The sequence below is a fragment of the Paramacrobiotus metropolitanus genome, unplaced genomic scaffold (assembly GCF_019649055.1).
Source record: "Paramacrobiotus metropolitanus isolate TYO unplaced genomic scaffold, Prichtersi_v1.0 Parri_scaffold0000060, whole genome shotgun sequence".
Lineage (NCBI taxonomy): Eukaryota > Metazoa > Tardigrada > Eutardigrada > Parachela > Macrobiotidae > Paramacrobiotus > Paramacrobiotus metropolitanus.
The window spans coordinates 745,190-766,071 of NW_026570280.1; the positions used below are offsets into that span (position 1 = coordinate 745,190).

At 44.2% G+C, this 20,882-nt stretch overlaps 2 protein-coding genes and 1 long non-coding RNA gene across 8 annotated transcripts; 2 read left to right on the forward strand and 1 right to left on the reverse strand.

Annotated features, from left to right (window-relative positions):
- The first annotated feature begins 3,471 nt into the window (after window positions 1-3,471).
- LOC129593218 (uncharacterized) lies at window positions 3,472-4,700 on the forward strand. The gene is made up of 2 exons (XM_055489435.1): window positions 3,472-3,745; window positions 3,811-4,700. Exons 1-2 carry the CDS (start codon window positions 3,616-3,618, stop codon window positions 4,605-4,607), a joined length of 927 nt encoding a protein of 308 aa, XP_055345410.1. The 5' UTR covers window positions 3,472-3,615; the 3' UTR covers window positions 4,608-4,700.
- An 8,560-nt stretch (window positions 4,701-13,260) lies between these two features.
- On the forward strand, window positions 13,261-16,561 carry LOC129593151 (uncharacterized). 3 transcript variants are annotated; one of them, XR_008691063.1, is made up of 7 exons: window positions 13,261-13,439; window positions 14,399-14,463; window positions 14,579-14,763; window positions 14,845-15,716; window positions 15,810-15,936; window positions 16,002-16,193; window positions 16,488-16,561. It is a non-coding gene; the product is annotated as an uncharacterized LOC129593151 (long non-coding RNA). The 3 variants fall into 3 exon arrangements; XR_008691064.1 differs by lacking the exon at window positions 16,488-16,561 and having other exon boundaries at window positions 15,810-15,874; window positions 16,002-16,449; XR_008691062.1 differs by lacking the exon at window positions 16,488-16,561 and having other exon boundaries at window positions 16,002-16,448.
- Window positions 16,562-17,566: 1,005 nt separating this feature from the next.
- On the reverse strand, window positions 17,567-19,062 carry LOC129593209 (uncharacterized). Of its 4 annotated transcripts, none has more exons than XM_055489422.1 (3): window positions 18,935-19,062; window positions 18,677-18,858; window positions 17,567-18,605 (listed from the first exon to the last, which is right to left on the reverse strand). In XM_055489422.1, the coding sequence occupies exons 2-3, from the start codon at window positions 18,774-18,776 to the stop codon at window positions 17,905-17,907; spliced, it is 801 nt and encodes a 266-aa protein (XP_055345397.1). In that variant the 5' UTR covers window positions 18,777-18,858; window positions 18,935-19,062; the 3' UTR covers window positions 17,567-17,904. The 4 variants fall into 4 exon arrangements, with proteins under 4 accessions (XP_055345397.1, XP_055345396.1, XP_055345398.1 ...); XM_055489421.1 differs by having other exon boundaries at window positions 18,677-18,884; window positions 18,935-19,020; XM_055489423.1 differs by having other exon boundaries at window positions 18,677-18,751; window positions 18,935-19,011.
- Window positions 19,063-20,882: the final 1,820 nt, after the last annotated feature.

Here is a 20,882-nt window from a genome sequence, read left to right on the forward strand (position 1 = left end):
ACCGCCCGATAGACCCACGACTGTCAGGTCCCGACGCTGCCTCCTCCTCTGAGCATCGCACACGTTAATAGAAATAAGTAATATTTCATTTTAGTGAGTTAAGTGTAATTGTAAGTACGTGCAGCGGAAGCAGATGATTGTGGAAAAATTGAACTTCTCATTTCCTTGTGCACGTCAGTTGTGACTTATAATGTCACCGCCCGATAGACCCACGACTGTCAGGTCCCGACGCTGCCTCCCTCCTCTGAGCATCGCACACGTTAATAGAAATAAGTAATATTTCATTTTAGTGAGTTAAGTGTAATTGTAAGTACGTGCAGCGGAAGCAGATGATTGTGGAAAAATTGAACTTCTCATTTCCTTGTGCACGTCAGTTGTGACTTATAATGTCACCGCCCGATAGACCCACGACTGTCAGGTCCCGACGCTGCCTCCCTCCTCTGAGCATCGCACACGTTAATAGAAATAAGTAATATTTCATTTTAGTGAGTTAAGTGTAATTGTAAGTACGTGCAGCGGAAGCAGATGATTGTGGAAAAATTGAACTTCTCATTTCCTTGTGCACGTCAGTTGTGACTTATAATGTCACCGCCCGATAGACCCACGACTGTCAGGTCCCGACGCTGCCTCCCTCCTCTGAGCATCGCACACGTTAATAGAAATAAGTAATATTTCATTTTAGTGAGTTAAGTGTAATTGTAAGTACGTGCAGCGGAAGCAGATGATTGTGGAAAAATTGAACTTCTCATTTCCTTGTGCACGTCAGTTGTGACTTATAATGTCACCGCCCGATAGACCCACGACTGTCAGGTCCCGACGCTGCCTCCCTCCTCTGAGCATCGCACACGTTAATAGAAATAAGTAATATTTCATTTTAGTGAGTTAAGTGTAATTGTAAGTACGTGCAGCGGAAGCAGATGATTGTGGAAAAATTGAACTTCTCATTTCCTTGTGCACGTCAGTTGTGACTTATAATGTCACCGCCCGATAGACCCACGACTGTCAGGTCCCGACGCTGCCTCCCTCCTCTGAGCATCGCACACGTTAATAGAAATAAGTAATATTTCATTTTAGTGAGTTAAGTGTAATTGTAAGTACGTGCAGCGGAAGCAGATGATTGTGGAAAAATTGAACTTCTCATTTCCTTGTGCACGTCAGTTGTGACTTATAATGTCACCGCCCGATAGACCCACGACTGTCAGGTCCCGACGCTGCCTCCCTCCTCTGAGCATCGCACACGTTAATAGAAATAAGTAATATTTCATTTTAGTGAGTTAAGTGTAATTGTAAGTACGTGCAGCGGAAGCAGATGATTGTGGAAAAATTGAACTTCTCATTTCCTTGTGCACGTCAGTTGTGACTTATAATGTCACCGCCCGATAGACCCACGACTGTCAGGTCCCGACGCTGCCTCCCTCCTCTGAGCATCGCACACGTTAATAGAAATAAGTAATATTTCATTTTAGTGAGTTAAGTGTAATTGTAAGTACGTGCAGCGGAAGCAGATGATTGTGGAAAAATTGAACTTCTCATTTCCTTGTGCACGTCAGTTGTGACTTATAATGTCACCGCCCGATAGACCCACGACTGTCAGGTCCCGACGCTGCCTCCTCCTCTGAGCATCGCACACGTTAATAGAAATAAGTAATATTTCATTTTAGTGAGTTAAGTGTAATTGTAAGTACGTGCAGCGGAAGCAGATGATTGTGGAAAAATTGAACTTCTCATTTCCTTGTGCACGTCAGTTGTGACTTATAATGTCACCGCCCGATAGACCCACGACTGTCAGGTCCCGACGCTGCCTCCTCCTCTGAGCATCGCACACGTTAATAGAAATAAGTAATATTTCATTTTAGTGAGTTATGTTAATTGTAAGTACGTGCAGCGGAAGCAGATGATTGTGGAAAAATTGAACTTCTCATTTCCTTGTGCACGTCAGTTGTGACTTATAATGTCACCGCCCGATAGACCCACGACTGTCTGGTCCCGACGCTGCCTCCCTCCTCTGAGCATCGCACACGTTAATAGAAATAAGTAATATTTCATTTTAGTGAGTTAAGTGTAATTGTAAGTACGTGCAGCGGAAGCAGATGATTGTGGAAAAATTGAACTTCTCATTTCCTTGTGCACGTCAGTTGTGACTTATAATGTCACCGCCCGATAGACCCACGACTGTCAGGTCCCGACGCTGCCTCCCTCCTCTGAGCATCGCACACGTTAATAGAAATAAGTAATATTTCATTTTAGTGAGTTAAGTTAATTGTAAGTACGTGCAGCGGAAGCAGATGATTGTGGAAAAATTGAACTTCTCATTTCCTTGCACGTCAGTTGTGACTTATAATGTCACCGCCCGATAGACCCACGACTGTCAGGTCCGACGCTGCCTCCCTCCTCTGAGCATCGCACGTTAATAGAAATAAGTAATATTTCATTTTAGTGAGTTAAGTTAATTGTAAGTACGTGCAGCGGAAGCAGATGATTGTGGAAAAATTGAACTTCTCATTTCCTTGTGCACGTCAGTTGTGACTTATAATGTCACCGCCCGATAGACCCACGACTGTCAGGTCCCGACGCTGCCTCCCTCCTCTGAGCATCGCACACGTTAATAGAAATAAGTAATATTTCATTTTAGTGAGTTAAGTGTAATTGCTTTTAACCTGCAGAGACGGCGCTTCCTGGAATTCACTACTGGCCCGCTGCAGCCGGTTGCTTGCTGGGAGGTGGCTGCCTGGTAACGGGTGCCGACGACAATACCCGCTTGCGTCGAGACAGTTGGCGGGACTTGTAGCCCCATGTCCGCTTTCCGCATCTGTTGCAACACAGAGATGGCGAAACTGTTTTCTTCGTTTTACTTTTTTTAAGTTTAGCTTATATTTTCTGGAGTTTAAATTTCCGGAGTTTCTTAGGTTTTTTTAATTCCATAGATTTCCTATGTTTTCGTATCCTTTCTCAGGTTTTCCTGTGTTTTCTTAGGTTTTGTGTTTTTCTATGTTTTCTGATGTATTCTTATCTTTTTTCTTATGAATTCTAAAGTTATTTTGACATTGTTATCCTTTGTTTTCTTAGGTTATTCTTATGTTTTCTTATGACTCCTTATTGTTGTCCTATGTTCTCTCGGGGTTTCTTTTGTTTCTTATGTTTCTGTGATTGTGTTTCTATGTCGTATTGCTGGATTTGCTAGTGGTCATGGGAGCTGAATCCACGACACCCCGAAGAAAGAGGATGCGGTGGAGGTAATACCAAGTACTCACAGTTCAGATAGAATCATAGAAGTATGCATAGTTACAGATTATCATGCTGAAAATTAATTAAAAGTTAACATATCCTTGATGGTACTTATAGTTATTAAACGGTCGAGGTGCATCTGCATGTCCTCTCGAAATAACCGGTTGCCAAGCAGCCAAACCGCAACCGTTGCCACAGCTTGACGCACTGATGCTGATCGACCGTATGGTAATTGAATCGGGTTTTCGTCCCGTTCAGCTATCAAACCAACAAATAATTTGGTTTGATAGCAGCTACGATATGGTCTAAATCCAGTCGGCTTCTGGCGAGTTTAAGCAGCTCAGAGAACATTGGTTAAGTTTGCACAGTAGCGATTGATAGCAGTGCCGCATGGATTTGGTTGAAAGGATCATTCAGCTGACGTTCGCGATGATGAACAGTGTTCTCTTACCTGGACTGCTGGCAAGTGTGTCTACGTGGCTGGTGCAAGACTGCCGTGCTGAGCAACTGCTGACCGAATGTAAGTTCTCCCCTGACCTTTCCCGAACAACGTGTGCGCCTATCGCAGTGCCCTCTGCATTGCAGTGAAGCATGTAGCCCTGGCGGCGCAGCAGGCCGAAGCCAAAATGAGCAACAGCACCATCATCCTGCCCGCCCTGGAGGAGGACGCTGTGCCCGGGGTACGGCCCCCGCCCTATGTCGTCCGCACCCGGCTGGGAGGCCTGGCAACGTTTTACTGCGATACCGAGTCGCCGGAAGCGGCGCTGCAGGTCGTCTGGCGCCACCAGAACGCCACCATCCACGGCGACGAACTGCCGCGCTCCCCGAAAGGTCACTATTACCGGCAGGCTACCAGCCTCGACACGAGCTACCTTCACATCCACCGTGTCAGCCGAGATTCCGGCGGGGCGGTGGAGTGCTCGCTGCACTGCGGTCCGACGCAAGAACTGTGTCGCATGTGGACGTACTACCTGCTGCCCACACTGCGCCCCCGCGACGCCTTCCTGGCGCCCCTGCGCAACGTGTCCACGCCGCTGCGGACCTTCTCCATGACGTGCAGTGGGCGTGTCGACTGCAGCCGGACGGGGTGGGAGGCGCACTTCATCTGGAAGTACGAGGGGCGCTTCGTGGCGGCGCCCTATCACGCCCTACGCATCCTCGCCGGCAACTCGCACACCCCCGCTCTGCTGCACAGCACCATCGACGCCAACGTGTCGGCACAGTTAGCCCCCGAAACTTTCTGCACCACAACGCTGACCATGAGCATGAGCCCGGCGGTCAGTAATCGGCCGGCGAGGGTGGACTGCTGGCTGCGCACCGATCTCCACTCTCACACATGGTTCGTTCAGTCCGCGTACGTCCATTTCACGCCATCGCTGTAAACTTATAGCTTGTGTCTTCGTGAATTTGCTGCACGAATCGTTGTATGTAGAAAAATTTGGATTATGTTTTCTATGTTGCTGATATCAGATTAGGCTTCATTTTAAAATTAAAACTGTCAAATGATTTTATCATGTTTTTTATGCAATTAAAGTGGCGCTTGGTTGTTGCTTGATTACCATAAGGCATAAATATGCTGAATACACTATGGATTTGCTTATAATTATTCTTTGCGGTTCGATGGTAAATTTCCCCTAAATTTGAGCGAATTTTGCTCGACAACATTTCAACCTGGGATTTTTCATTAATTCGCCAGTTCCAAAACTGATGCTGCACCATAGTTTTATGGTTGAACTATCGATCACACAAAACGAAATGAATAATTTCACTTAATTCAATATGTAAGAAAGTTTTCATTCTGAGTTCTATCTGATTAGGCAGTAAAACTACAAAACGCGAATTATAAGTACAGACTGTATGTACAGTACATAACGCGAACACACTATTCTACGTTTAGCTAAATTTTGAACATGATTTCTTCCTTTTGAATACGTTACATGTGATAATCTTAAACATTTTTTTTCTCGCATCCAAGCTTCCTGACGACGCTACTCTGTGCTTGCAAATTTGCATCGTTGCCGGCGTGCCGCGCATTCAGCATTATTACTGAAAATTACAAACAAAATATGAATATTTTTACATAGTATAATTATCATAAAATCCAGTTTAAAGTTGGTACCGGTAAATTTATTGTTCAGTGTAATACATGTAATTAATTGCGCAGCTCGGTTACAGCAGTCTAGGGGCCACGTAACAGTACCGCACGGCACTGGCAAATAACCAGCCGATACCACCGGCACTGCGCGCGTTGTTTGTAAAAACAGGACAACATAATACGAGTATTATCGTTTGCATACACAGCGCTTTACGTATGTCGTGTTCGTAAGTACGATTTATGAAATAAGATTTCCAGAGATATGACCAACTAAGGAATTATCATTTCCCTGTACAACATGTCAAATGATGCTGTGGCATAAACTTATTACACCACAGTGCAAGTTATTAATGTACTTAAATGATTCAATTGAATGGAGAAGTGGCAGCTGGACTTTAAGACATCTTTTATTTTCATTTTTCCCTCAAAGTCTGCAAAACAACCAGTGCAGTTACTGCCGTGTACTCTGTAGGTCTGTTTGTGCGGAGAGCAGAGAGAAAACTGCACATTCTTCACCATTAAAAATGTGGGAAAAGCTAGCACAAGTTCTTACCGAAGCCGTGGATGTGGTAGGGAATATCCTGTCCGGAAGGCCAGTAATGTTTTGGCTTGAGATATCCAGCAAGGTCCACAAAGTTATCGAAACCGTTTTCAAGTTCCTCGAAGACAATGTCGTTGTAAACGTGAGGCACGGTCACTACAGAGAGAACCGTTGACAGCACTCTAAAGCACCATTGATTACCACAATGAAAATTAATTGGACCATACCGTACCTTCGTTAGACGAGTGCAAGCACTCTGCTGTTACTATCAGAATCCATGCACGTGCTATCCCAACCGTTGCGCGTTGCATGTTAATACAGACGGCTCTGTTGAGAACGGCTAGCGACAGTAGCTGTTAACTACAGATCCGCAAATATCGCAGGGAATAAAAATAAAATACAAGAATGCAGTGCCTGACCTTTGGAAGAACGACCTTTGGCTTTTGTCAACCAGGACAATATCAGCTGAGATAGCTGAGCAAATCAAAAAAAGCAGTTGCGCTATAATCCCAAGCTAAATGCAATTGCCATTCCGAAACCGGCAGATTAATCTAGAATAAACTGATCGTTGGATGAGGGTCCGCGTGCATTCGTTGCCTGGAGGGTTTCGTGGATTTTAAAGGCAGTGCGTGTAAATTGGATCATGTGAGCGTGCATCGAAGAACTTTTCACATTCACTTCTTTTGCTTTGTGGCCTTTGTGTCTTGTACATGAACGCACGTTTAGGCTACCGGAATTCTGAGACGTCTTACGCTTGTACTGTACGTATTACTTGCCTAGGTAGCAAAACTGATGCTCTTTGTGAATATACAGTATTACAGACACAGTTCCTTTCTCATATAGGGGGCAAAACTAGGCCTCTTCCACCGTTCCCCAGTACTGCTGCCGTCACCCGACTGGGGTTTGACGCTGTGGCTGAACATGGCACTTACGTACCGCGCCAGATTTAACCATATGCATTGCCGTAACGTCACACTCCAGGCGGGTGACGGCAGTAGTACTGGGGAACAGTGGAAGACGCCTAGTTTTGCCCCTTATATACGTGCAAGTTGCAACTATGTAGGTGCCGCAAATAATTGTCGAAAAGGAGGATTTTCTGCTAGCTGTTTCCTACACTAACCAGCACTAGCAGATGAATAACTCCGACCCCGGCCTGGACCGGACCCCGTATATTCATGCATGTGACCTTTCCACTGGCCTAAACGGAAAGGCGCCACCCAGCGGGTGACGGGAAACCGTGGGTTAACTCGATCAGCAGCGAGGAGACGGGTACAGGTGCTAATTTCTGGCGCCAGCGACTTCCGGTGGAAATGAAAAGCGGCGGGCGAAGGCATAACAATCAACTGCATGGGGGTAATTGGAACTTGCGAGGCATCCATATTTAACAAACAGCGGTGCAATTCCGTCGGCCAGTGGAAGTGAAGGGTTCAGCGTATTAGAAGCGGTAACTGCACCAGGGTCCACCCTAGCCGCATTTCGACGCCGCCGCTACCGCCCCGTTCGTCGTTTGCCAATTGCAATAGGCGTGCCGGATCTGAACGGCCCATAGGCAGTTACACGACATGAGGACTGGATGTCGATAATATTAACAGATGAAACACTTAACCAAACAAGGAGGAAAAGGTTGAGCAAAAACAATTTACTCCATGCTGAGTCATGTTTCGCTTTTAATACGATAGTAAATGTGGATTTTCAGGCAGTGGTGCTCCATTTAGAACTCTTCCTTTTCCAGTTGGCGGTGGTGTTTCTTGGTCAAGTACTGAAGTAGTCAAAAAATCAACTGCCTAATAGTAATTTAAAGGGAAATATCGATGCAGCAAAGACTCGAAGCACCTGAACAGATGTTTAAAATTAATACATACGAGTATGGCTGCCTAATTGCTCTGTGCAAGCGTATTTGCTCAGGAGGTACTTGCAGTTGCTCCCGTATGCGAAAGCCTATATGGCGCCGATGTAATCGGTGAAAGCAGCACCGCCGTTAACAAACCAACAACTGCGCATACATGCGTATATTTTGTCAATAGGATAGTAATTTTACACACTTGGCTAGCAAACGTATTGGCCAGGGATTGCTGTCAGTACTACCATTAAAACAATCGTTGAATAACGTATATAAACGAACTATTTTTTAAACGTTGTTGCCATTTTGCAAGCTGGAGTCGACAGGTAACCCGGCAATCTGGTGTTACGCACGCAAACATGAACATGTACCAGCAACCGGCACAAACAACAACGATTGGGAATACCAATCGAACTACACCAATACGCGTAATTACTTACATCAGAATATAATATACAAAATAAAAAAATCCAGCGGAACGGCGCGTCAATAGCTCTGTAAACGTACATTCCTGAACAATGTGCACGTAATAATGTACGCATAATGTACACAATGTACACGTGTACAATGTACACGTAATGTACACAATGAACAATGTACCCGTAATAATGTACACAGTCACCGATGATGGTTTCCCATGAATAAAAGCGGCTCTGACCAAACTCAAGTTCAAAGTCGAGCACAGGTACGCACAGCCATTACTTACTGCAAAGTTAATATTATACTGCACGATATTGCTGCTCTACTCGTTGCATTTGGATTGCACCGGCGCCACGCTTATCGCATACGGAGTTGACTATAAAACGTTGAGCGCGCTTGAAAATCTTCAGTAAATGGCCATATTCGATTCTGAAGTTGCATTTTGTTGTCTCGATGTTTGCACCTCGCGTAGCTGCCTTGCAAGCGATCCTTGTCCTTATCTCGCTTCGAATGACGACTGTATTTCCACCGCCAGGCATCTTACAGCACGATGTCCTAAAAATCAGTCCGACTGCAGAATCTCGTGAACTGTCCGCGGCTCTGACCAGCGATTATGCAACTTATATGTGCGTGTCCATAGGTGATTTTAAGAGCAGTAATTTTTATTACTGCTAACGATGCTAAACTGTCTGTTAACTGCACCGGTCAAGAGCACTATCCTCACACGGAAATACTTGCAGCTGTTAAGTGGCCGGTATTTATTTTATTACACTAATACTGGCCAATGAAGTACAGATACAACGCTTATTTCTGCCTATGTCTGCATATATCATATTACGATGTATTGTTATTATACAGTAGTATTTGTCTTACGGAAATACTTGCTGCTCTTGCTGAGGCCAGTGATCATTCCTGCACAAAGAGCATGAGATTAATAATGACCGCCAACGAGAAAGACACTGCCCTTAAAATCCCTCAGACTCGCCACGAGGAAACTGGAGGAAACCGACACTTTTGGCCTCCCATTTAGTCTTTTGGGCCATAACGCATCAGCGATTCAATATCGTATCGGTGTACGACATTGAATCGCTGATGCATTATGGAGCGGAAGTTTTGATAACTGCTCCAAGGCCGCTCCGCCGCCACGGTGCATGGGCCAGAAACTGTACACTGAATGGATGTCGCCATCTTGCCAGCAGCGTACAGCTGTTCGCAGCAGGGATTTCTACGGTCCTTGCACAGAAGTATTATGAGCGCAGACGCAGCAGATCGTCTCGTCCACTGCTTCCGACTCCAGCAGCCGTCGTCGAAGACTACGTACTCTGTACTACCGATCACGTTCCAGCAGGCAGCCGAATTACAAAGCTGAGCTGGAGGCAGCACCATCGCCGTAAATTACAGCAATTAGCTCACAATAGCTAAAATAAATTAGACACGTACAGTATTTCACTGATATCCGCAATTGCAAACAAAGGAAAATTTGATTCAAATAAAAAGTGTAATTGAGAGAATAATCCTTATGTATACATGCACATAGATTTTAAAATTGCCGGCTGTCCGCGGTTGCAACCAGTGGTTATTCAACTTGTGTGCGTGTCCTCGGTGATTTCAGGAGCAATAATGTTTATCAATGCTGACGATGCTAAACTGTCTGTAAATAGCGTCAAGAGCAGTGTACGCACACCGAAATACGCGCTGCTTTCGGTATGATATTAGTGGATTATGTTATTTTTGTTGAGCTATTTGAATTATCAGTATTACGACAACAACAATTTGTTTATTGTTGTGATAATGGTAATTCAGTGTAGTGATAGTGGTTTCCATAAATTTCCGGACCTCACTGGATATCTCGCGCCAAAAATTTAATGGTCTTCCAGACAGAAGTTCCCTACCACACCCGCGGTTCGGTTAAGAGCGTGCTGTTTTCTCTTCCTGTTCGACCACATTTTCACTTGTGAAGATTACAGAGTTTTCGCCCTGCTCTCCGCACAAATATAGACGTACACGGTAGTAATTGCACCGGTTGTGTTGCTGACTTTGAGGAAAAGGAAGTCAAAGATGCCTTAAAGTCCAGTTCTCATTATCTAAGGTTCTCAATTATCCGACACAATTAAATGGAGGAGCGACAACGGCGTCAAATTTTAGAAATTTTGAAAATTAGGATTTTCTGATGAAACAAATCAATTAGGAAATGGAATTTTTTGTAAGATTGTGCTGCCCATAGGTCAACGGTGGTGACTAGGATGTTTGCCAACGCCAATGTCCATGGACAGGTTACAGCACAAAAACGATTAATTTTGTAATAATTAGGCGAACGCAAGTTCCGTAAAAGCAATAACTTCATTAAATAGCACCAAAAACGTACATTTAAACAAGAGTTTAGAAGTGGTAAAACAAGTTGACCACGTTAAAACAAGCAGCTCTCTGGTTTAGCTTGCCCAAGCGATGCATCAATGTGTAGAAAGTTAGAAACGCGGGAAAGCGCACGGTGCTGTGCCTTCATTTAACAGTGTTACTGCAATGGCGGTAGAATTACAATACAATCAGGACTACCATTTTCGGTTTCCCTAAACGTCATGTTTTCCTGAAGCGGACAAATTGCGAGGCGATTTTGTTTTGTCACCGGCCGCCCGGGGTGGTGATAAGCAAAAGCGTTTTTGCCAGCTTCGGCAAATGGAAAAGCGTGGCGCATGTTTTGCGTACAAACCGACAGTAGCTTGATCTGATTAACTGATAAGAGAAACTGTCGAAATTGCACCCGCCCGTGTATTCGAGACCCTTCATTGGCAATGGAGTTGGCACGCAACACAAGTTTTTGGCGGACTGTGATCTTCTACAGTTCAACTCAGAGAACCCGTGTTAGTCGCTTTTGGATAGAACGTTGATAATTTTACCTTGATCATTTATCTCAGATTTAATTATTCATCCACTAATTAGTTAATCAGCAAGATCTACGAGCGCTTAGAAAAGTCCGAAAGTAGTCGTAACTTATTATTAAATAAAGAAAATTATTTAATAATAATTTGGCAGTAAGTACTTTAATATGTCCGTAGATCGCACAGTCTGCAGAAACATTGGCACTGACCGAGGAACGAAGTATACGCTGACCCCGATGCAGCTGAATATTTACTGCAGACATACGAGTATGTATAATATCGACAAGACTTTGATAAGACGACAAAACGGCGGCCGGCCAGTACAGTCTGTAGAACAGCTGAACAGAATCAAGACTATCGTAGGTACAATAACACAACAAGAAGTTGCGAAGACGTACGTAGAAGTCTAGAACAAGCAGGTACAAAGTATAACTAAAGTGGCGGAAAATGAGCATAACGGCGGGGGTAACACAGCTAAAGTGTGAGGAGAATTTTGCAAACAGACTCGTATGCTAGTCTAACACCATAGCTACATAAATTTCCTTTTCATTTACAAATTGATAGAAGACCCTCTGGGACGCCGTTGCATGGCGTGGTAGTGAATTACTGCGACGCCATGCAATGGTGTCCAAGAATAGCCCTCCACTTTCCACCCCATCACTTCATCACACCACTTTATCACGGCTAGTCTATCGGCATGATGGGATTCTGTACAAGAAACCGGCGTAATTGTGATAGCGCGTATGATGTGATGACAATCCTAGATGGCGTGTCGTTTAAGCTTCACACAATGAACAATCGCTGCCTCATCTTTACTGAACACAAAACGTAGCAACTGAAAAAAAAACAGCCTATCGGGGCGTTGCTAGGTAGACAACTGTACGGTAGACAGAATCTCAATATTACAGTATGTAAACAGCCTGTACGACTCATACAGGCTGTACGAATATGCTATATTATTGTATTCATTTAATTTTTTTTGTCCACACCCTTTGAGCCTCATCCCATGAAATTATTTTTTTTAATTGCACTACGAGTATTTAACACGTTTCCGCAATATGCTTTATCTAATTTTTATTTACCCGATAACTTGCATGCGTTTGCTTAATCCCGCAGTCGTTGCTACCTAATTCATCACAACTTTAATGTATATGCTAAGAATTAATGGTCTGCCATCAACAACATAGAGTAATCCTGATTTTCTTAAATACTCTGACCCCTGGAGCACATTCACGCCGAAACGAAGACACAGCATTCAACATCCTAAAGTATGGTCATCAATCATCAGTACAAATACCGTTACAGACTGTATAGTGTACTGGCTGTTACAGTACTAATTTTAATGATCAGTATCCCAACTGGGTTGCTGCTGTTGTATACGTTTACAAGAATGGCGTGAAATGGACGTACGCTGACTGAACGAACCATTGGCGGGTGTGGAAATCGGGGCGCAGCCAGCTCTCCACGCGCGAGGGTCGATTACTGACCGCCTGCATCATGGTGATGGTCAGCGTGCTGGCGCAGAAAGTATTGGGAGCTAATTGTGCCGCCACGTTGGCGTCGATATGGCTGTGCATTGGACCGGGGGTGTCACGGGCGCGCAGTGTGGGCAGCAGGTTGTAGGTGTGCCCGTGGCACGGTTCCGCAATGTAGGAGACATTAAGTACTACGCATAGATTGTCCGGGAAAGGTCACGGTCATAACTTACGAGCTGCTGATGATTGGCCAGCACTGCCGCTGTGCACTACACAATTAGTCATAGTAGCTAGCATTCCCAGTAAAAGAATACTGCTCATTTCCCGGTTTCAAGTGGAATTGGGAGACAAAGAAACGGTGATGACTCAGCAAGTCATCAAGGCGATGAATGACAACTAGAGTAGCTTAAGAATGCGTTCGATTAAGCTGCTGTAATTATCCGTAACGGTTATAGAGATAATAAGGAAGTGCGGTGATTGACAGAATGAGTGACTGTGTATTGAGTACAATCATGGCACAAATGAAGGTCTGAAGGCCTCTTGTCTGTATATTACATATACAGACAAGAGGTACGCTAACACAAGAGAATTCCAGTGTCTCAGGGCTATGGTACAATAGTCCAGCTCGAAAACCGGCACTCTCACATGAGCTGTGTATATTCACAATTCACAAAGAGCAGTTATGCACAAGGCCCGAAGTCTCATAACAAAAGAAGTGAATGCGAAAAGTTCCTCAAGGTAAGCTCACATGATGCACCTTACACGCACGGCCTTTATAATCCACGAAACCCACCAGCAAACGAATGCACGCGGACCCTCATCCAACGATCAGTTTATTCTGGATTAATCTGCCGGTTTCGGAATGGCAATTGCATTTAGCTTGGGATTATAGCGCAACTGCTTTTTCAACTGCCACCTCAGTTGATGTTTTCCTTGTTGACAAAAGCCAAAGGTCGTTCTTCCAAAGGTCAGAATTTTATTAGCTGCTAACATCAAAAAATCGTTTATCAAAAAAAATTAAGATGTCTTCGTTTGCAATGATGTATACTGAAACTGTTTGTAAGGTTTTCATGTCCCAGCTCGCAAAATTTAGAATCTTATTCCATTTCTTTCCAGCACGGAATTTTAGAACACTTCAACATGTTTTGTCTAGCGAAATCAATTTTCTTTTAATAAAAAAAAAAGGATGGACATGCTGCATGCGCTGGACGAGTTATGCTGTCATGATACAATGTGCGTTTCCCAAAAATACCGGTTTTTTATTTAATTTTTATGAGTATTTTTTGTTAAAATGCTTGTTGGCTGCTTGACAGGCTGCACCAATAAAATTAATGCCGGTTTAACTTTTAAATGTAGCTCACCTATTGCTCCTTCACAAACAAAAGTGAACCAGATCAGCTTTTAATGCGCTGGTCGGAAATTTGTTCTCAAAGTCTCTGTCTGGGCATTTCACGAGAATTGCTCGTGCGGAGTTTCAGTTACTCCGTGCACTGGCCAAATACGGTTGATAGAATATTGATCTTCCTTACTGTAAAAAAACGAGAAACAAGTTCAACAACCCCTCTACCCGAAACAGTAACGTGAGACACATGAATGTCCTTAGCTCAATAGCCGCATTTTTCGATTTAAAAATGGGTAATTTCAAATTTTGGCTTCCAGGATATCCTCCAAACCCCCCCCCCCCCAGTTTTTCAAAAAAATTCGTAAAAGTTTGTAGCCTTAGAGTATTTTTGGGTTTGACTTTGAAATTTTTACGTTAAAAACAATGCACTTTCGAATGAAACTAAGATGATGCAAATCGACTGTCGGACTGGTCCAGCGCGCCATGAATAATCAGACTGCTATTTTGTTCAGTCACCTGGCTACAGCGATATAATATTCGAAAGAACTTGAAAACGGTTTCGATAATTTTCTGGACCTCACTAGATATCTCAAGCCAAACCATTACTGGCCTGCCAGACAGGATATTCCCTACCACAACCATGACTTCGGTAAGAGCTTCTGCTAGGTTGTCCCACATTTTTAGTCGTGACGAATGTGCAGTTTTCTCTGTGCTCTTCGCTCAAACAGACCTACACGGCAGTAACTGCACCGGTTGCTTTGCAGACTTTGAGGAAAAAACGAAAATAAAAGATGTTATAAAGTTCAGCTTCCACTTCTCCATTCAATTTTATCCTATATATGTAGACACAAATGAATGGAGCAGCGACAACTGTATTAAATTCAGACCTCGACAAGCCGAGGAAAAATATATGTATCTTGATCCGGCATCCTCTCGGGGATAGAATAAGGTAAAGCGTTATCGGCTGCAGTCTGTAGTCCAGTAGTACTGCGGTAAGCTGTCTTGTTTTTCGCTGCATGGAAACTTCTAGACACACATGCCAAACGGAAACTGGTCGCGTTGTCGGTCGTCCCTCGAAAGTGGCAATGCATTCACGATGCTGAAGTCCCATGCAATTATCCAAGATGAGATTCTTGCCCTGGAATTTCTTCACTAACACAGTCGCGGCGATCGGGATGATCACATCAGAATAATTGCCGGCAATATATATTTTTCCTGTTTCTATCGCTTACGTCCCATGACATAATATGTTATGGGACATAAGCGATACAATCTGACTAAATGATTAGGCTACGGTCTATGTTAAAAAGCCAGCGAACAGCCTTTTTTGCCCGCTGAGGCTGGTTGATCAATGCAGCCTCTCTGTTGTGACTATAAATAGACCGAAGACAGCGCATTTCAGTGCTGCCAAAAGCGCAAGCGGACTGCTGCCTTGCTGTATCAATCGATCGGGACATGTGTGTGTGAGTGGGTAAATCCGCTCGCATTCACGTACACACGTATGAGTGTGGCTGTTTGTGCGCGTACTAGCTGTACAAACCGGTTTTCGCTGTCTTCGCTACAACGCATACCCTAAACCCGTAGCCTTGCCCGTAGCTTCCTTTCTTGCTCGCATTGTATAAGCTGGAAACATCTGCCGCAAGTGGCCACATTTGGCCTATCCTACGACGTCTAATCGCTCATGCATTATGGACCGGAAGTGCCGATCAGTGCGGACCGGCCATCGTATCGCTTCTACCGTTAACTTTTCAACGTACTTTTGCACTACTTGTTCTGTTCGATCACTTTACGTTCAGTACCATTTCTTACCCAGTTGCATTTACACTACCATTCATTTCTATTAATACCAGGGCCGTCTTCCCGTACAGGACATATGCCCGTTGGAAACGGTTGCTGGAAACGGTAAATGATAAAAATGGCAGACAGCCACGCTTTAACTACTCAGCGGGTTTGCGAAATTAATTGGTTTTTTTTAAGTTTCCCTAAACGTTGCAGGATGGACTGCGTCATTGCTGGGTAACGTTGCAGGGTAACGAGGGCAGAACTGCGTCACTAACAATGTGAGTTCTTCCCACTGCCTCATATTATGGATCTCCTCCCTGTGCTTTTCCGATACGTGCCGGTTAGACTGGTTAAGTTTCCACAGCTGGTCGATTCCTTCATAAAGACAGTGTCGTATATCTACAGATACATGTAGCACCAATGGATTATTTATTTATACGATGCTCGCTACGGAGGCAACCAAGCAACCAAATGCTTAACATCAGAACAACACTGGAAATGCTATCCCGTTGCTACAGCGCATTTTCCGGAGGACATCATCCGGATTCACGGGATACTCGTACAATCATCATTTGTACCCGTACATCATTTGTACGAGTGCGTACATTCACTACAGACAGCAACTGAAAAAATTAAAAAATTTTGTAAACTGAAATAGGTTAGTGTAAATTAATTACTTACTTAAAATTAACTTGAATTGTGGGCATGGTGCCACAATAACGCTTGAGATGTTGTATATTATGGAAACGATAATTCCTCAGTTGGTCAGATCTTTAGAAATCTTATTAATATTGTAATAAATCGTACTTACGAACACCGGTATTAACTACAAACTGGATATTATGATAATAATATTATGTAAATCTATCATATTTTGTTTGTTATTTTCAGTTACCGGTAAATACTGAATGCGCGACAACGATGCAAATTTGAGTACAGAATAGTGTCGTCAGGAAGCTGGAAGAAAAAAAAATCGTTTAAGATTATCACGTGTAGCATATTCGAAAGGAAGAAATCTTGTTTAAATTTTAGGGTGACACTATAGGCACCCCAAAAACCCCCGTTTACTATAGGCACCCCTTTTCCGCACCCCGTTAATTAAAGGCACCCTCATCTTATTAATTGATTCTTTCGTGCACCCTGTTTTTTATGGGCACCTCTATGAAACTTTGGCATACTACTGTATACTGTAATTGTAGTGTTAGAACCTGGATACGGTAACTGTGAATCTGTGATCGCAAAAGTATGGAGAGGCAGATTAGTACTTAAGGATATTACAAAAACGTTAACAAACCCAGTCCCAGAAAGTTGCGTCGGAAGAAGTCGTACGAGTTTACAACAGTATAAACAGCGATCTATCGCCGCATATACTGTTGCAGCTGGCCATGTTATATGGAGACGAGGTCACCGTCGTCGATGTTATGTTCCCCCTTGTTCAGCTTCAGAATGCTTGGTCGAATCAGTGTGGCCCGTTAGTTCGTGCCTTCATGGCCGAAATCATCGCGGGCCTGACACCAGAAGGTACGGTTTTTACAAAAGCCGAACCGCACTGAAAATGGTTAGCAGAAGCGCTGGACCAGGAGGAGGCCACCCGGTGTCCGAAAAAAAATTACCGCCGACGATGCCATCCTCAATAGATCTAAGTTAGCAGATCAGCCTCACCGCCCGATCATCGGATGGAAAGCCTGAATTTCTGTCTGCATGCGAGTACCTGTATGAGACTGACGCACGTTCATGAAATCATTTTCGAATTCTGTATCCGAAATATGCTATTAAAGGGTGCTTATAAGATACACTGACAGGGTGTTTCTAATTAATAAACAGAAAAGGGTGTCTATAAATTACGGGGTGCGAGAAGGGGTGCCTATAATAAACGAGGGTGTAAGGGGGTGCCTATAGTGATTTCCTAAATTTTAACTGCACGTGGAATAGTGTGTCCGCGTTATGTACTTTAATTACCATCAGCACGCAATGACTAATTATGAGCAAATCCACAGTGTGTCCAGTATATTTATGGTAACCAAGCAACAACCGAGCGCCCGGGAAATTGTAATCACTTCAATTGCAAAAAAAATAATGAAATCATTTGACAGTTTTAATTCTAAAAATAAAGCCTAATCTGACATCAACAAGGTAGAATAATCCTAATGTTCCTACATATACCGATTCGTGCAGCAAATTCACCCGGAAATGAAGACACATGCTGCAAGTTTACAGCGATGGCGTGAAAGTGACGTAGGCCGACTGAACGAACCATTGGTGGGTGTGGAGATCCGGGCGCAGCCAGCAGTCGACGCGCGCCGGCCGATCACTGACCGCCGGGCTCATGCTCATGCTCAGCGTGCTGGCGCAGAAAGTATCGGGTGCTAACTGTGCCGACATGTTGGCGTCGATATGGCTGTGCAGCAGAGCGGGGGTGTGCGAGTTGCCGGCGAGGATGCGCAGATCGTGATAGGGCGCCGCCACGAAGCGCCCGTCGTACTTCCAGATGAAGTGCGCCTCCCACCCCGTCCGGCTGCAGTCCACACGGCCGCTGCACGTCATGGAGAACTTTGCGCAGCGGCGTGGACACGTTGCGCATGGGTGCAAGGAAGGCGTCGTGGGCGCGCAGTGTTACCAACAGGTCGTACGTGCGCAGGCGCCACACTTCCCCATCCGGCCCCAAGGGATCCAGACATTCCACTGCCCCGCCCGAGTCGCGCTTGACGTGGTGAATGTGAAGGTAGCTGGTGTCGACGCTGGTCGCCTGTCGGTAAAAGTGACCTTTAAGGGAGCGCGGCAATACGTCGCCGTGGATGGTGGCATTCTGGTGGCGCCAGACAATCCGCTGCGCCAACGCAGGTGAACCCACTGTACAGAAAAAGGTCACCAAGCTTTCCAACCGGGCGCGGACTGGATAGGGCGGTGGCCGCACTCCGGCGACGATATCTTCCTCCAGGGCAGGTAGGATAATGACATTGTCGGTCATATTAGCTTCGGCCTCCCGCACCGCGTCTGCCGTACGCTGAACTGCAATCCAGGGTCTGGCGTTTAGCGGGATAAGAGCTGCTTATGTCAGAAAGGTCACTGTTCTATCTTACGTGGTGTCGATTCTGTTGGCTGTCGTCCAGCAGTGCATCCTGGCACCATGTGGCTCAGCATAATCGCCAACGTTCCTAGTAAGAGTGTGCTATAGCGCATGCTGTCCACGATAGTCCGCGCGCGACGTGAACTCCTAGCCACTACAGTGGATGTGACAAAGGTGGCAACATCCACCGATACTCTGTGCATTTCCACAATGGGTAAGCGCTAAGGCCATTTTCAACCTCATTGTACACTCTGCAACCATGCTTACTTACTATCAGCTTTCCGGGAAATCGATGGAGTATACACCACGCTATCGCACTTAGAGTAAAGTATAATTATAGTGTAATGGTTGTTGCAGTTGAACGGGAAAGAATGCCGATAAATTTCGTATCACTTCAGCACTTGTTAAGCTTTAGCATCGGTTCGGCTGCTTGGCAACCACTATAGAATGCATAGGTAATTTCCGACTCCGGCTGTATCCGCTGTCGTCGACAGCGGATACAGCCTTGGTTGTGGTAGCCTTGGTTGGTGTCTTGTCGACAGCCTGTCGACAAGACACCCAACCAAGGCTGCCACCCATTTCGCCAACCGCTAACAGGACAGCAGCAGTTCGAATCGAAACAACCACGAATAGTTCGAGAAATTTTAAAAGTAGCCAACAAAAACCTAGAATAAAACCTAAGAAACCTGAAAAACCTTAGGAATATCTAAGAAAATCTAAGAACCTAAGAAACGTACACCTACGAAAAAGAAAACCTAAGAAAATCTAAGAATCCTAAGAAAACTTAAGAAGACAAAAACAGCAAAAAAACTTAAGAGATCTAAGAAACCGGTGCGCTACCATTCGACATAGGGACATTTCGGCATAATATTAAAATAAATTATTGTTTAAGAAATTTATTGAGCTATGCAGTTTACCGAAGCTATGAAATTTGTAAGAGCGAGCAACGCTAAAAATTCCAAGAAGGAAATCCTAGGAAACCTAAGAAAACCTGGGCAAATTTATGTAAACCTTATAAAACCTAAGAAACATTAGAAAATTCAAAAGAAAATTTAGGAAGGCAAAAAAACCAAAGAAAACCTGACAAGGTTAAGATACAAGAAACCTAAGAAAAGAAACAAGAAACCTACGAAACCTAACAAGAAACCTAAGAAACCAAACAAACCTAAAAGAACCTAAGAAACCTAAAAAAACCTAAGAAACCTAAGAAAACCAAATATAACTTAAGAAGCATCTCTGCCAAAAAGGAACTGGAGTACTATTATGGTAGCAATTCAACAGTCCAGCAGCAGTCAAACATGGTTGACTGCGGTATATCTGCAATAGCCTTTGCTGCGGAGAAGCTGTCTAAAAGTGATCCCACAACTTTGAGCTAAGAAGCTGTCTTTTGTGAAAATAAAAAAACACACCTGCAAGAGTTATAAAGGACTCTATAAAAACGTTTCCTCGTGTCGGCGGTAGAATGTCGAAGGCTGCAGCACCTAGTATGTTAACGTTTCCGCTATAAATATCGTCTCAATCATTTATATATGTAGTATCATTGGCGTTTGTAGCGAAAGAAACCGGTGGCCAATATGACTGTCGTAGTGGTATTAGCGAACTGTAGTGCATACGAAAGTCAGATGACCTTTTGTAGTGCCATTAGCCAAATCGTTATGTAGACAGGTTTTCTTTAATTTCAATAGCACGATAACAATATCAAGAATTAGTTTCACTTAAACAAAAAAACATTCTCTACAGTACCCATAACAGAAGCGGCATTACCCCTTTGAATTGCTAAAGAAGTATTCTGCCTCAAAAACTCGTGGCTGCGAATCTCGCCGGTTTGTAGCTCGATCCTCTTTCCGACTTCTTTAAGCAGCTTCTTGGCTGATGTACCAAAACTTCCGAAAGTTTCAATCCGACGGCAGCAAACTCATATCGTCCTGACAGGAAGTTGTATTTTCTCACTTTATCGGCTTCGGCTTGGTCGGCTTGCGCTCCGGCTTTTTACGCTGGTGTAATCCAAGTAAGACCGGGCAACGGTGTCGACAACGGTTACATCCCACGCCAAACACAGCCCTCTGGCCCAGGGAAAAGTGGTGATACCAATGAAGACTGTAGTGACAATACAGACTGTAGTGACAATAGTGTTTTGTTGTGAAATGTAATTAATTAGCCCAAGACAATAAAAAGATACATTGAGGAAAACCTGCTTAGATAAAAATTGTTTACTGGTG

Excerpts from the sequence above, each read along its gene's own strand:
- LOC129593218 (XM_055489435.1), top strand. The coding sequence starts at position 3,616 with ATGGATTTGGTTGAAAGGATCATTCAGCTGACGTTCGCGATGATGAAC. Across the intron at positions 3,746-3,810 it reads TGAGCAACTGCTGACCGAAT|TGAAGCATGTAGCCCTGGCG; the intron begins GTAAGTTCTCCC and ends TCTGCATTGCAG.
- LOC129593209 (XM_055489420.1), bottom strand. The coding sequence starts at position 18,866 with ATGCACAGAGTATCGGTGGATGTTGCCACCTTTGTCACATCCACTGTA. Across the intron at positions 18,606-18,676 it reads GCCAACAGAATCGACACCAC|TTCAGCGTACGGCAGACGCG; the intron begins GTAAGATAGAAC and ends CCTGGATTGCAG.